General features: G+C 35.2%; 3 protein-coding genes across 3 annotated transcripts in view; 1 reads left to right on the top strand and 2 right to left on the bottom strand.

The window, feature by feature from the left end:
• lamp3 (lysosomal associated membrane protein 3) overlaps positions 1–6,930 on the bottom strand; it is a 16,176-nt gene extending 9,246 nt beyond the window's left edge. The window contains exon 1 of the mRNA XM_017304437.1: positions 6,849–6,930. The gene's annotated coding sequence lies outside the window, so the exon portion shown is untranslated. The remainder of the gene's footprint in view (positions 1–6,848) is intronic.
• Positions 1–7,872, top strand: part of kng1 (kininogen 1) — a 10,171-nt gene extending 2,299 nt beyond the window's left edge. The window contains exons 3-9 of the mRNA XM_008406283.2: positions 1,060–1,206; positions 2,637–2,753; positions 2,882–2,957; positions 4,856–5,025; positions 5,110–5,220; positions 5,302–5,400; positions 6,860–7,872. Coding sequence (XP_008404505.1) covers positions 1,060–1,206; positions 2,637–2,753; positions 2,882–2,957; positions 4,856–5,025; positions 5,110–5,220; positions 5,302–5,400; positions 6,860–7,174 — 1,035 coding nt within the window. The 3' untranslated portion in view covers positions 7,175–7,872. The remainder of the gene's footprint in view (positions 1–1,059; positions 1,207–2,636; positions 2,754–2,881; positions 2,958–4,855; positions 5,026–5,109; positions 5,221–5,301; positions 5,401–6,859) is intronic.
• Positions 7,873–12,398: 4,526 nt separating this feature from the next.
• The window catches only part of LOC103463230 (phosphatidylinositol 4,5-bisphosphate 3-kinase catalytic subunit alpha isoform), a 33,057-nt gene continuing 30,272 nt past the window's right edge, over positions 12,399–15,183 (bottom strand). Inside the window, 2 exon segments of the mRNA XM_008406469.2 lie at positions 12,399–13,140; positions 14,170–14,487. Of these exon segments, the coding sequence (XP_008404691.1) occupies positions 13,033–13,140; positions 14,170–14,487 (426 nt within the window). The 3' untranslated portion in view covers positions 12,399–13,032.

The following is a 15,183-nucleotide window of genomic DNA, read 5'->3' as shown; positions in this document are numbered from 1 at the left end:
ATAGATAGATAGATAGATAGATAGATAGATAGATAGATAGATAGATAGATAGATAGATAGATAGATAGATAGATAGATAGATAGATAGATAGATACCTGAAATTGAGGCTTTTATTGTTGGTGCCTTTACTCCAAAAATGATTTTAAACTCCTGATGTATTTGTGAAGCAAAAACAGTTTAAATTTGTTGTTGCTGTTTTTGTCGTTTAAGTAATTAAATCTGGTTCTTATTGTGTCTTAGCAAAGCGAATTACGATAAATGAGGCAAAAACTGGAGCTCAGATTGATCAAACTTCATATTCACAAACTACTTATGTTGTTTTTTAATGACACATAATAACACTGTCATCAGCATAAAAGGAAACCGAAATATAAAAACTAAACAATGACAATGTGATTCCAGGCTTGTTCACTGCAAAAATWAAAACTATTTTTGGTCGAGTTTCCAGTCTAAATATCTTAGTACATTTTAAATAAGACAAAAATAACTTAGAAGTAACTTTTCTGCAAGAAATATGAGCTTTTTAAAGTGAATAATTCCTTAATATTKATGAAAAAGTTMAAGTTCTTTTGGCAGATTAATTTACTAATAACAGGACATTTTTTCCATGTTATAAATTAAATAATCTACAAGTGGAACCAATAATTCTTCATCAATATTACAGAATCAGCAACTTGAAACTTTTCTTGAAGAAAAGTTACTTGTAGATTATTACACTTAAAATAAGACAATGTTTGGACTAAAACTGGACCAAAAATAGTTGGTAAAATTTTGTGTTTTCTGATCACATCAAAATAAAGATGATTATGTCTCAGGATCCACATGAAATCATCCACTCACAGATGATTTCATGAACCAAATGATTTCACTTTATCACTTTGTGTGACATCATAAATAAAGATTACTTTACCAAAACAGGCTAAATTTATCTCACCTTCAGTTAAAATGTGTTCAYTTTGCAAATGTGTCATAAATGCCTCAAATRTTAAAAAGAAATTAACTTTTGTGTTGGAGTCAGCCATTAACGTTTCTGGTATTTTTGTTGTCGTTTGGTCCAGACAGGCGTGGACGGCCAGCGAGGCGTTCTGGTTTTCTGCGATGACCCGTCAGTGCAGAAGGCCGTCACCAGCGCTTTGCACGAGTTCAACAGCAAGCTGACCGTCGGGCAGCAGCTGGCTCTGTTCGAGGTCAGAGTGGCCAAGAAGGTACAGCAGCTGGAGAAACGATGGCGCTTCTGCAGCAGCRCAGGAGAACCACRRCCTCATTAACGTTCACCACCTCGTTATTATYATCCCGGAGTTCAGACAGAGTCAGATGTGATGAAGAAGTCATGTTTCCAGAACCTTTTTTTAGACATAAATTGCAGCTTTTGTYGAATTTAGAACATATTTTTCAAAACAAATTCCTGGAAAATACAGTTTGACCCTTTGACCTTTGCTACATGCTGATTGYGGAGTTGGGTACTAACTGGTTAAATTCACTCAGGTATGTTTACCTGGGCAACTTGTTTGGAAAATAAAAAATACTTTCAGGAGTATTTTTACACTGCTGCACTGCAAAAACAGAAAATGTTACAAAGTGTTTTTTGTATAATAACATCATCAGCATGAAAGGAGCCCAAAATCGAATAAATAAAGATGTGAGTGTAATTTCCAGGCTTGTTCACTGAAAAAACACAAAATCTTACCAAGTCATTTCCAGTCTAGTTTCTGGTGCAAATGTCTTGGTTCACTTTAATGAGACAAACTAATTTAAAAGGAGCTTTTATAAGGTGAATAATTCCTTAATATTAATGAAAAAGGTCTAGTTTCACTGGCAGATTATACTCATAAAATGTTTTTCCCATGTTTTAAGTGAAATAATCTGACATTGGAACGAGTATTTTTTTATTATTATTAAGGAATTATTGAATTAAAACAAGTTCAGATATCCTGCTTTAAAGTTACTTTAAGTTAGTTTTATTTTATTTCAAGTGTACTAAGACATCTTTATTAGAAACTAGACAAAAATACTTTGTAAGATTTTGTGTTTTTGCAGTAGAGTGAAGTAAAAACACTTCTAAAAGTATATTTTTTACTCTTACTTGAGTCGTTTTTTTTAATATATTTTACCCACTAAGAGAAACTTTACAGATTTATTTCTTTTTCCCTGGTTTTGTTATTTTGTATTTATGTTATTTATATGAATTATTTTCATTTTGATCTTTAAAATACCAAAATTTTCACACAAGCTTACATTTTGGTCTGTTTGATTATGTAATTTTTCAATATTGAATTATTGTTTTGATCACTCAGTGCTTGATTAGACTTTTTACCAAATAAAATGTCAAACATTTCCAACTTTTCAAGCTTAGAAATTTTCCATTTTTTTAAAGAAAATTTATTATATTAATCTCAAACTTGTATATTAATCTCCAAGTTCAGAAATTTCATAGTTCTTTTCTGTAAAATTTCTAACATTCATTTAAAAATTTCAGAGTTTTCTCTCTGAAAAAACTTCAACTTTTGGAATTCTGAAATTTCCAAGGTTTTTTTTGCAAAAATTTATTAGATTAATCTCAAAATTTCTGGGTTTTTTCTAGCAAATTTGAGAGTTTTTGTCCCTAAAATGCTGTTGCCTGATTGTGTGATTGCAGACAGAGGACGGATCCGACTCCATGTACTACCTGGAGTTCACCAGCAGGAGGAGTGACTGTCCAGCAGGGGGCAGCAAAAACTGGACAGACTGCGACTATCTTCCCACCGGAGCTCTGGTAACGACATTAAAATTATTAACGGATATTAAATTATTTAAAAAAAAAAACTCTCTCTCTGTCTTAGTATTTGTGTTAGAACAAAGTTTTTTTTTTTTTTAAATGAATCTACGATGTTTTTCCTCCAGGCAGCAATTTCATGCAACTCTACAGTCCACATGAATGAGAAAGAAACCGTCACTAAAGAGGTTTACTGCAATATGGGTGAGTGAAGGATCTTCCCAGAAACTGGGAAGGATCAACCTGCATCCTGCAGTGGAGCAAAACATCTAAATCAAATAAATTATGGTACATTTCCAGTTATTTAGCCATAGAAAATCTACAAAAACCATATAAGGCATAAAATATTGAAATAGTTTGGGGGGGAAGAGGTCGTGTCTGAAATGATAGAATTAAGAGGTGAAGGTCAAAGCAAAGAAGATTGTATCAAAAATGTCTCAAAATTTGTAAAAGCAAAAGCAGTTTTAGAGAAAATTTCAAMATTTTTCCCAAAAGTGGGATAATCTACCAGAGGAACTGGTCATTTTTCATCAATATAAAGTAATTATTGACCTAAAACAAGCTCCCATTTCTCGCTGAAACGTTACTTGTAACTTAATTTTGTCTTATTTGAAGTGAAATCCGATRTTWTCACTAGAAACTGGACCAAAATAAAATCATTGGGAAAATGTTTCCTTTCCAACATTTTAGCACGTATGTAGCATCATCCATCATTTATAGTGAACAGCAAAAACACTAAATATTACAACGTATTTTGTTGTAGTTTCTAGTGAAAATACCTTAATGCACTTTAGATAAAACTAACTTACAAGTAACTTTCCAGAAAGAAACAGGCGCTTGTTTGGGTCAATAAAATAATCCACCAGTTCCACTGGCAGATTATTTCACTTTTAACAGGAAGTTTTTCCCATGTTACAGGTGAAATAATCTCCCAGCAGTTCTGAGACTTTTCCATCAACATTTCTACGCGTCTGGTCAGAAAATCTAAACTACAACTTTGTCCAAAAGGTTTACTTTRGGACAATACCTGAACTTGTTCCACACGTTGCAAACATCGATCTGATCTCTCCATTTAGTTCTCATCAACATTCTCACTGCAGCCTGGAATTAAGAAACATTASTTTSGTTTATCGTGCGCAAAAAGTCTGATATCTGAGCTCCTGCAGAAACACGAGTTAGATTAAATAAGTAAATATTCCTTCTTGTGTTATTCTGTCACAAAAACATTTGAAAATAGGGAAAACATGCACTGGTGGGTGTGGAGAAACCAAGATTGTGAAACACATTGGAGCAAATAAGAAAAGCCCAACATTAACCTATCAGTGCATGGAAAACAGCGGCTTGTAGACTTTAATCTGTTTGCTTTCTAAGGCCCAGGGAGGCAAACGCAAACAGATTCTTTCAAAGCGTGAGGCAACATTTTCCACGATCTACATGGAAAATTCCTCCCGTTATAAAATACATTTTTCTGCCGAAGAATTTAAAGTTTATCCCACGAGCTGAATCTGATGTTTGGATTTGACACATTTTAAACTGATCTGGTCTGTGAGAAGAAAAGAAAGTTACTAAGAAAACAGTAAAAGAAGTAATGAAAACACTGAAATCAATAAAACATTTTGGTGGTTTGATGCCTCCTAGTGGTTTTCCTCATTTATTTTCTGTCATGTTCATCAAAAAATCCTAAAACCTATTGATTTACCTTTTGAACACTGCAAAACACTAAATGTTGGCATGTTATTTTTGTCTAGTTTCTAGTGTGAATATATAAAATAAGACGAAACGAACTTAAAAACAACTTTTAAGGAGACAGAAGCTTGTTTTAGGTCAGTAATTCTTTAATATTGATGAAAAGTTACTAGTTACACCGTCAGATTATTCACAGGTACTTTTTAAAATCAATATTAAGGATTAATGTATCTAAACCAAGCTCATATCTCACTGCAAGATAGTTTTGTTTTAATTCAAGTGTACCAAGATGTTTGAACTGGAAATTAGACCAAAATGCTTGGTAAGATGCACCTTGTTTATATTCTGGCTTCGTTTTATGCTGATGACAGTGTTATTACACATTGTTTGTTACTACATGAATTTCTTTTCTTCAGACGACTACATTTCCTCAGAGAAAGCGAAGTGTTTGGGCTGCCCTGTGGAGATCGCWGAAAACTCAGAGGACCTTAAAGTTCCTCTTTTAGCATCTGTGTCCAAGTTTAACTCCATTTCCAACTCAACTCACCTGTTCACCCTGAACAGAGTCGGCCATGCCACCAGACAGGTACAGGCCGGCAGCGGGAGGAAAGGACAAAAACGGTAAGAAATTATTATTCCTGCTCTGAACTTACTGTGCTGATGTTTGCAGGTTGTTGCAGGTTTCAGGTACAAGCTGAGATTCGACATGAAGAAAACAACGTGTGCAAAGGCTGAGCACAAAGATCTCAACGACCTGTGTGTCCCAGATGTGGACAATGAGGTAAAAACATTAAATAGATCGACTGAATCTAGAATTTTTGAATATGATTGGGTTTTCACTTTTTAAAAAAACGTAATGCAGGAGTTTGTAAACTGTAACGCTACGGTGGATATGGCACCATGGAGACTGGAGCAGCCGGGTGTCTTCCTGGGACAGTGTGAAAACAGAGCCCTAACTTTGGTGAGACACTTACTTTGACTTACAATGACAAAAGAATATGTTTTTGGCATTACTTTAAATGAGCTGACTGTTTACAGCATGCCGTATTCAAGCCGTTAATGGAAAGTTGAGTGGAAGGAAAGCTTTTTGCAAAAAGGAGTAGAAGAAAAAAACATCAACTTCGCAGTAATTTAGGCAAAAAAAACCCAACCAATATTGCAGACATATACAATTCAGAAATGCCAAAACATTTCTGAATTAAAATTAGCTTCTTTTTAAAAACGTAATGTTTAGATTTCATGAGAATGCTGTTTTCATTAGCTGTWAGCCCAAATCATCTAAATCACAGGAGATCAAGAATGTCCTATAAGGCAAATGGTGGCAGAAAATATAGATAAAACTTCCCATAACAAACTGTTGAAAAATAAATAATTGTCTCTGGATTTGATGAAAACATATTGAAATTGAATATTTTTAAACATATTTTCTGTCTCTGTGCAAAATCACATTAATGTAATTCAGCACAATACAGGTAAAACTGCTGATTTTATCAATAAAATCAGATTTCAGCACATTGGTATCTCAAAGATTTCTAGAGTCTAGAGCGCCACATAAAAACTTCTGGCGGGCTGGATTTGGCCCGCAGGCCTCAGGTTTGACAGATTCTAACTTAATTAGAATACGCACTTGAATTCTTTTTAATGTAGATTACTGTCTGTTTATTTCAATTCCTMAATTAAAAGTGGTGCTACTGTAATAAATTTCTACAAAAGCCAAGAGCAGTTGTACTAGTATTTTTTTCTCAATAACTAAATATTTATGTTATGTGAAGTATTGATGACCGTTTTTCTCAAGATAATTTTTTTCATCATTACAAGACAATTGTTTTCTCAAGATTTCAATAGAATTCATCCCAAAAAAAGGGGAAATTTGAGCATGAAACATAAAAACATTTGCTAGAAAAACACATTTTAAGATAAATATCAGAAATTCTCTTTAGAAAAACAAATAAGGAAATTTCTGTTTGAAGTCAAAAATTTKCTAGAAAAACTCAAATTTTGAGATTAACATCTGAAATTTTGTAGAGAAAAAATCTGCTATTTGAGTATGAAAAGTTAAACATTTGCTTGAAAAATATTCAGAAATCTAGAAAAACAAGTAACTTTCTGAGTTTCAAAAGTCGATTTTTTTTTCACTTTTCAAACTCAGAAATTTTCACGTTTTTGTGGAACACAGCTGATATTAATCTCAAAATTTCAGTTTTTTGTAGTAAAATTTTGACTTTTCAAACTCAGAAATGTTCTTGTTTTTTCAATAAAATGTGTATATTTTTGGCAGGAATGTACTCCTGCTTTTTCTACCTATAACGGCCCTAAYCCCGTGCAGTCGCTTCCCGCCACGGGGCGTAAAAGCATGTGACGCATTTATAAGGCTTCGTAATTTATTCGTCTCCATTTAATTGTTTGTACCTTCCCCTCAGTCCCGGCGCCGTCCTCCCGGCTGGTCTCCACTCAGGAACCTGGATCCGCCTCCGTCCCCCTCTTCACCGTCACAGTCTCCTCCATCGATACAATCCCCCTCCAAGGCTCCAACCAAAGAGGAATCATCCGAGGAGGACACGACGGCCTCCAAACCGTCARCCTCCCCCAACGCCAACAAACACCCCTTCCACTGCCCCTCCACCCCCTGGAAACAGTTCAAGCCGGTCCAACCCGTAGCGCCGTCAGACGTAGCAAAGGCCTCCCAGAAGCCGCCAGTGGAGGGAGATTTCAGTGATACTGACCTGCTGTCTTAGTTATCTCTCAAGAAGCCGCATTTATTGTATGTTCAGATAAAAAAAAAAAGGTTGTGTCCTCAATGAATTATGTTTAACTTTTTTTTTCTTGTACACAAGGATCCATTGATGATTAAAATCTTTCCAGAACTACCTTCGGGGCTAAAAGCTAACCTACTGTTAGCAGACATACTGTTATAGTAACCCCCGTTTCTCTATTCTTTGGTTCACAGTAACCAGATTTTCTATTTAAAAGTGTTTAGGAGTAATATAATTCAGGCTTTCTGGATGTCTTCAGAAACTTCTTTTTGCCCAGAATTTAGGCAGCATGGTACAGATTAGCTACAAAAGTTAGCTAGTATATGTTTGTCACCGGCATAGTCACAGAACATAATGAAGATGTCTGTGTGCGACCCAAACTTTTGCCTGATTGAAAAGTCTCACGACAAAAATAAACTACATTGAATATGTTAAAACTAAGAGCCCCATCTTGTACTGCTAATTTCCTCTAGTCATTKTCGCAGGAATATATTTTCTTTTAAGGCCATTTAACTCACATTTGTGAATCCTTCACCCATAAGTGAGGTCTGATTCCCAAAGACCAACTAACCTAAAACGCATAATAAATGAAGAGCAGAAGAATCATATATCAGGGTTACAATTTGCTGTTGTGGCCATGCTAAAATTGGATAGAAAATTAAGAGAAAAAGCCAAATTTCAAATAAAACCCTTTTTAAGATTTTTAAAAAAAAATTCCCAGTTTTTTTTAAAGCTTAAAATTAAATACATCTCCATGGAAACAATAAAGAAAAACACTTAATATTGTAAAAACACTTAATATACACGTATAATCAAATGCAAGAATATAACAGAAACAAAGACCTGGAAAAAAAAACTCATATTGGATGTTAATTTTTAAGAGCTGTTTTATATTAGTTTCATTTAAATAAAGATGAGTAATTATACTCTTATAAATGGAATTAAATTATCAATACATTTTGTTTTATGTGAGTGAAAGTATAAAGGCTTGCAGTGCCTAAAAATATTCACTTCTGTTGCTTTAACAAAATGATCAGAATTTGACTTTACTTTTTTCCTCCTTTTTACAAAAATAAAGGCTTTAATGTCAAAGTGAAATTTGATTTCTACAAAAATAACTAAACACACTGAATTCAGGGGATCTCCATCCACTCACAGAGGCTAACACCAATTGGCTAGACCTGTTAAATTGGGTCACTTTAAAGGAATCCCATCAGTTATTTAGCAGAAATCAGTCTTCTTTGGCATTAAACAAAATTGTTAGAAAAGTCAAAATTTGTATCTTATGATTGATTTGTAAAGAACATAAAAAAGGAAAAATAAAAAATAAAAATTTAACARTTGAATATTTGTGAAAATYTGTAAAAAAAAATTATCTGAATGAATAAAATAAAAWAAATCCTAGTAGAAGTAGTAATAACCAAAAGTTTGCAGGAACAGTTGGAACTTGTTGTGTTCAGCACAGGAGCAAACATGCAGGTGAATGTTTAACAAATTTATTTACACAATTTCACAGAACACCCTGGTGACCAGTCAGTCAGTCGGTCAGGGAATACAACCGTCGCCTCTCTGAATGTTGAACAAAAGCAAAACAAATGTACATCCATAAATAAAACAGCCATAATAATAATGCAACTTAAACACCAAATGTCCCAAAACCTACAGGGAGCAAACTTAAGGCATTTGTTAACAAGGTCAATGTATGTATATCAAAATAAAAAAAGGGGGTGGAGGGGATTATAAAATTAGGAATTAGGAAAATAAATACTGATTTCATGCGAGTAGGATGTGAAAGACAGAGTTCTGGCAGCACAGTACATTACTACACCAACTCACAGAGCTGCACACAAGTAAAACATGTCATCTTTTATATTCCAGAGAATTTGCTTGAAATTTAAAAACAGAATTTTAAATCCATTTTGTGACATTTTCTCCGTTCATGGCTCAATCTGAGGCTCAGTAGAAACAGTGCATTTAAACAAAAAAACAAACAAAACCATCAGGCGACGATTGAATTCAATACAAAGACAAATGGCTTATATGGTAGATTAAACATTTTAGTCCAACGGTCACAACGACAGCCACTAAAAAGGCAGGATTATGGCTTATTGCACTTTATTGTGTTGAGCTTCCTAAAGTCTTCTCATTTTATGGATGAAGGTGCACTGCAAAAACACAAAACCTAACCAAATATGTTTTGTCTAGTTTCCAATGCAAATATCTTTGTACACTTGAAATGAGACAAAATTAAAGTGCAAGCAGCTTTTCAGCAAGATATAGCAACTTGTTTTATGTAAATAATTCCTTAATATTGATGAAAAAAGTACCAGTTCTAAAGGTCACTGTACCGTTACTTAGCAACGCCAGCAAAGCCCAGCCCGTCACCTAGCAACCTAGTAACCTAGCAACCCAGTTCTAGTTCCACCGGCTGATTATTTTCACTTTTAACAAAACACTTTTCCTGTGTTGTAAGTGAAATAATCTGCCAATTGAACTCGTATTTTTTCCACCAATATTAAGGAACTATTGAGTTAAAGCAAGTTCCTGTAGCTTGGTGAAAGGTAATTTATTAGCTAGTTTTGTCTTATTTCAGGAGTATTAAGATATTTGAACTAAAAACCAGACCAAAAACACTTGGTGAGATTTTGTGTTTTTGAAGTGTGATTACTTCCAGGAGGAAAAACTTGGATTTGAGTAATACAACCACTTTAACCAACTATGCTTTAGAAAGCTGTTGGAATCTTATAATAAACATTTTTTTAGTCTTCAAGGTATTTACGTATCCCTCAGATCAAGATGTAATCGAGTCTTCACTGTGGCACAAATAACATTCACTACTCGTACTAAACAATGCTTCAGCCATCGGTGCTTATATACAGTACAATACAGACTCTCATAATTGGAACTAATTAGACATAATCTCTCCAATTCATGAAATTTCAAGTAACACATGTACATACATATATAAAAAAAAGTTTGTTTCCCCTTATTTATCTTTCCTTATAAACAAATAAAAAAAAAATGCTGGCAAATATTTCCTGCCAGGGAAGAAGGGGGTGTTTCCAAACCATTTAGACACAGTTATAGCAGGTATCGTGGGTCGTTTTCCATTGGACCTGCCAATGAAGCTCTGCAGCCTGCACAGAATGACAACACACAACATAGTTGCCACACCTAATTACACAATTTCCATCACACACACACTCGCTATGCTATTTGCAAAACACGCAAAAAAAGCCAAGAATATTTCAAATTATTTAGCATTTCTTTTTCATCTTGTAGTGTTTCCAACATGGTTTTATAATATGAGCTTTCACAGGAATCACTCGTACAAAAGAAAAACAGAAGGTCCACTTGGGTAATGAAATACAATCAGGCTAATGACGCTGCACAAACAAAACAAAATGGTTGTATCAAATCAAAACGAATTACCACTTTGGCCTCTTGGTCTGGTGAAGCTCTTCAATATATTCTTTTACTATAATGGCTTTTTAATTACCCAATTAATTATGTGAAATATTCTAATTTCTGGAGCATCACAAAGTTCATAGTTCAATTGAGCGGTTTAGTGTCACATGTTGCAGTTTTCAGAACTGATTACACGCCAAATAACTGAAATACTGAAAACATTTCAATTTCAATAAAGTTCCCATTACATTTAAACGTAATCATTAAGTGTCTTGACTTTCAACAAATGAAGTTTTAATTCATCTTAAGTTGTCTTTTTGCCCATTTTAGTACTGGTTGAGCCAAACTAATCGGCCACATTTCAGTCAGAGACAACCGTTGTACATATGAAGCAAATCCCAGTTCACTTCTTAGGGCTTTTAAAAGTGGAGCCGACGTCTGTGAGAATAAAATATATACTTTCTGTCGTTTTGTCACAAATTACTTCAAAATTAGCTTGCTAGCATAATTTTCTTTGCTAAAGTTGAGTATAATTAGCTTAAAGTGACAGTTTTAGGGCTAAACATTTTATTGTGGGTAAACTATAGAGCAGGGGTGTCAAACTCCAGTCCTCGAGGGCCGGTGTCCTGCAACTTTTAGAAGTGCCTCTGCTGCACCACACCTGAATAGAATAATTAAGTAATTAGCAAGGCTCTGGAGAACTGAGGAGGTAATTAAGCCATTTGATTCAGGTGTTTTGTACCTGTGGCACATCTAAAAACTGCAGGACAGCGGCCCTTCAGGACTGGAGTTTGACACCCCTGCTATAGAGGGAGCTAAAGACTGATGCGACGGATAACATCCTTAACGTTTTTGTTAAACTCTCAGCTAAAACTGACTGTCTATGTGGAGAAAAGTGAGGCACGCATACTCAGCACAACTCCCCATTATGAGGCGTGTTGGAGACGGTTGTTTGAGGCGAGGCAGCACCGGCTCAGGCCCGAACACAGAGCGAAACAATGCACCCTACATGTCTTGTAAATTAAAGACAGATTTGGCTAGTCACAGAGGGCTTTTAAATCCTTCCAGAGGGTGCCGGTTTTTTAACTCTCCAAGCTAATGCTTTTATACACTGGCTGCTGGTTTTCTCTTTGGCACTGAATAGCAAAATGTTGTAAATAGGTTGCACTTTCTCCAACTACTATCCAATCACAACACACAACAATTGGTTAGTCTGGACATTTTTGGGGATAGAAAAACTCTCTAGATTGAAAATATGTAGTCAGAGTTGATTTTTATGTTACTTGTCAAAAATATTGCTCAACTAAATTTACTATTTTCTATAAACCTCTTTTTTTTTTTTGCTTTATTACTCTTAGTTCAGTTTAATTTACTCAGATTGTGTATTTTGGGACTTAACCGCATGTGGGGGGGAAGTGGAAGGTGTGACAATCTCCATTCCTGTTTGTACACAAAGTGCCAGGATGTGTTTTCTCCTCACTTCCTGTTGTATATGTAATGCAAGACCAAAATGTTCACTCTTGCAGTTTTGCTTCTCTAAATAAATTATTCTGAGCTGGACATAACAAATAGGCCAACTTTATAAATGAAAAGGCATCAGCATTATGTCTAATCAAGACAAAAACCTGCAGGTCAAATGGTGCTAAAGGAGGCTTTAAGTGACAAAATTCCAAACATATTTACAAAATCAATAGTATCTTGTTATATTGCTGACTTTCAAAATGAAATAAACAAAATACATAAATTAATTTAAAAAGTCATACATCTGTACACATTACTTTTTTACAGTTCCGAGTGATTTTTTTTTTTTTGAAGGAGGCATCTTTGCCCTGAAGTTTACGACAAGAAGTCGGCGGAGAAAGAGAATCTCAAGAGTCTCTGATGCTTTTTAGTCTTTAAATTTCTGCTCAAATAACCCAAACAATGAAAAAAGATCAAATTATCTGTGGAAGACATTATAGATGGGAGATAATCCACAAAATCTGTGCACACAGTTCCCTGTGCCTTCCCTCTCTCCAGTGAAGCTGAGAAAAAGTGCAGCAAAGACTGAAGGTCAGCAAGTCAGACCTGCGTTGCGGCTACATTAACACCTTTGCGGACGTGGCTTCTCCAAGCTGTGTTGGGTTTTATTTAAAGAGCAGCAAAGTAAGGGAAGAGATTTCATTTTTTTTGTCCCCAAACATTAAAGTCTGGGGAGGTTATTACCGTCAGGGTCCTGAGGAAAAATTGACACACTGACAAAAGCAGCACACCCCGAATAAAGGCAAACAAAAAGGATAATGGAGGAAAACCCAGAACCTCGTTTACAAAACAAGGGAAAAAGTACTTCAAAAATTAATCAAAAGGCAAACTTCATAGAGTTTGCGGTCAATGGAAAAATAAATCCCTTCAAAAAGTGTAGTAATAAATACTCCATGTTGAGTTTAATGCGTTTAGTTTAGTGCATGCTGCCGAATCGTGTGGAAAATCCAGTCCATCTTGGTGGTCCAACCTCCGTGATGAGCGTCGTTCATCTGCTTCATGAAATAATCCAAAGCCTCCTGCGTCACACAAGAAACAAAAACCCATAAAGAAAGCAGAGACTCTGAAGCCGGGCTGGACGATACAGCTGGAAAAACTTATCGTTATTAGCGTTTCATGTCAGTCGACTTTAGTTTTAAATATCTGAAATACAGCCAAACTGGAGACCATTCCCATTTTATCCAGTTTTCACTCAAAGACGTTTTTTTTTTTTTTTTTTTTTTTTAAGCAGTTATGAAATACGGGAGAAAAACCTGAAACTGCTGCTGCGCATGTCACTCACCAGGTCGTTGCTAGGTAACCAAAAGCTGAGGGGAACTTGAAACTGCTTCTAACTCACCAGGTCGTTGCTAGGTAACCAAAAGCTGGGGGCAACTTGAAACGGCTTCCAACTCAGCAGGTTGTTGCTAGGCAACCAAAAAGTGAGTGGGCTAGCTGATTCCACCAACTTTCCTTAGCTAGCTGTGAGAGAGGTTGCTAAAGCAGGGGTGTCCAAACTTTTTGTAACAACGGCCAAAATGATCAACTAAATAATAAATAATAAAATTAGCATGAAATATTTTAGTCAAACAAAGAAAATGGTTTGATTAATTTTGCAGCAAAGGATGTAAATCAGTGTAGATCCAAACGTCAAAAGGTTTCTCCATGCTTTCCATTTACTTTGTGCTCCACTCAAGAAACCTGTRAAAAGATTTGGTCTATTTTCAGCAACAAAACTGTTTTTAATATTTATTTGAATAAGTTTAACGGTGTAAATAAAAGCATATTTTGGTGCAACAAAGTCTGTATAGGTGTATTAGTTAGTGGATAAATGGAAATCAGAAATGTTGTAATTAAAAGATAAATACTTTGTTATATCTGATGTTTTTGTGAGAAGATTTTAATTTGTCATTCCTCTGCCTACATCCCCCAGAATGCTGTGCGGTCCTGGATCAGAGCTCAGCAAATATTCCAACAGATGTTTATGGCGATACATATCGTTATTGATTTATTGTCCAGACGATTCCTGAAGTTCCTTCTGACGTAAAGACRGAGAAGCCGGGACTCACCTGCTCGCTCTTCTCCAGCGCCAGCGTCTTCCGGATGTAGGCGATGTCGTCGAACGACTGCAGCTCGGGCATGCCGGAGCCCAGCATCATGGAGAACAGGTTGATGAAGAGGTTGGCGTGCTGGCGGATGGCCAGGTACGCTTTGTAGCACATTTCCTGGAACCTGGAGCCAAAATGGCGACAGGATTACAGCAACGGATGGGAAGAGATCGAACTCCAGAGCAGAACTACGGCAACATATTTTTACTCAAGCAAAGGTAAAAAGTATCCGTCTAAGTAAATACTCAAAATGTATTTGGTAAAAAAGTCCATCAAGTTCTGAGTAACTGATCAAAACGTCAAACACATAATATTTATTAACTACATTTTTAGACGGACCAAAGTACAATATGTACATTTTGGTATTTTAGACACTAAAATTTAAATAATTCATATAATAACACCAGAAAAATTCCTCAAAATTAGTTTCTTTCAATATAAAGTCTATAAAACTTTAACAAAAAGGTTTTTGTTACAAACTTAAGTTTTTACTTCAAAATAAAAATGGAAAAGTACAATGTAGTAAAAWTAATCCTTAAATTTTTAAAATGTAATTGTAACTGTCTGAATGTAGTTACCACCCAGTTCTGCTCATTTCATGTCACACATTTTTATTTCACTATTATCTTTGCAGAAATCACTTTAATCACTTTCCTTTGATACACATTTTGTTGATAATGATGAATTTGTAAAGCCAATAGAACGTATTTACAGAATAAAGTTTGGTTTCTTCCTTAAATTAAAACACTTCTGGCTTAATTACCGAGCTAGATGGCTTGACTTTTGAGTTTGAACTCCAGTTTAATCGATTACTAAATTATCTAATTTAAATAATCCCGATTAATCTGGTTAATCACTTCAGCCGTATTCTTTCAAATCGAAAGGATCCATAATAGGGCTGAAACGATTCCTCGAGTGATTCGAGTACCTCGATTATTAAAATTCCTCGAGGAAAATTGACCTGCCTCGAAGCTT

Source organism: Poecilia reticulata, linkage group LG4, assembly GCF_000633615.1.
Source record: "Poecilia reticulata strain Guanapo linkage group LG4, Guppy_female_1.0+MT, whole genome shotgun sequence".
NCBI classification, from domain to species: domain Eukaryota; kingdom Metazoa; phylum Chordata; class Actinopteri; order Cyprinodontiformes; family Poeciliidae; genus Poecilia; species Poecilia reticulata.
Note: the sequence above shows the minus strand (reverse complement) of the source record. Positions and strands in the feature narration are given on the sequence as shown.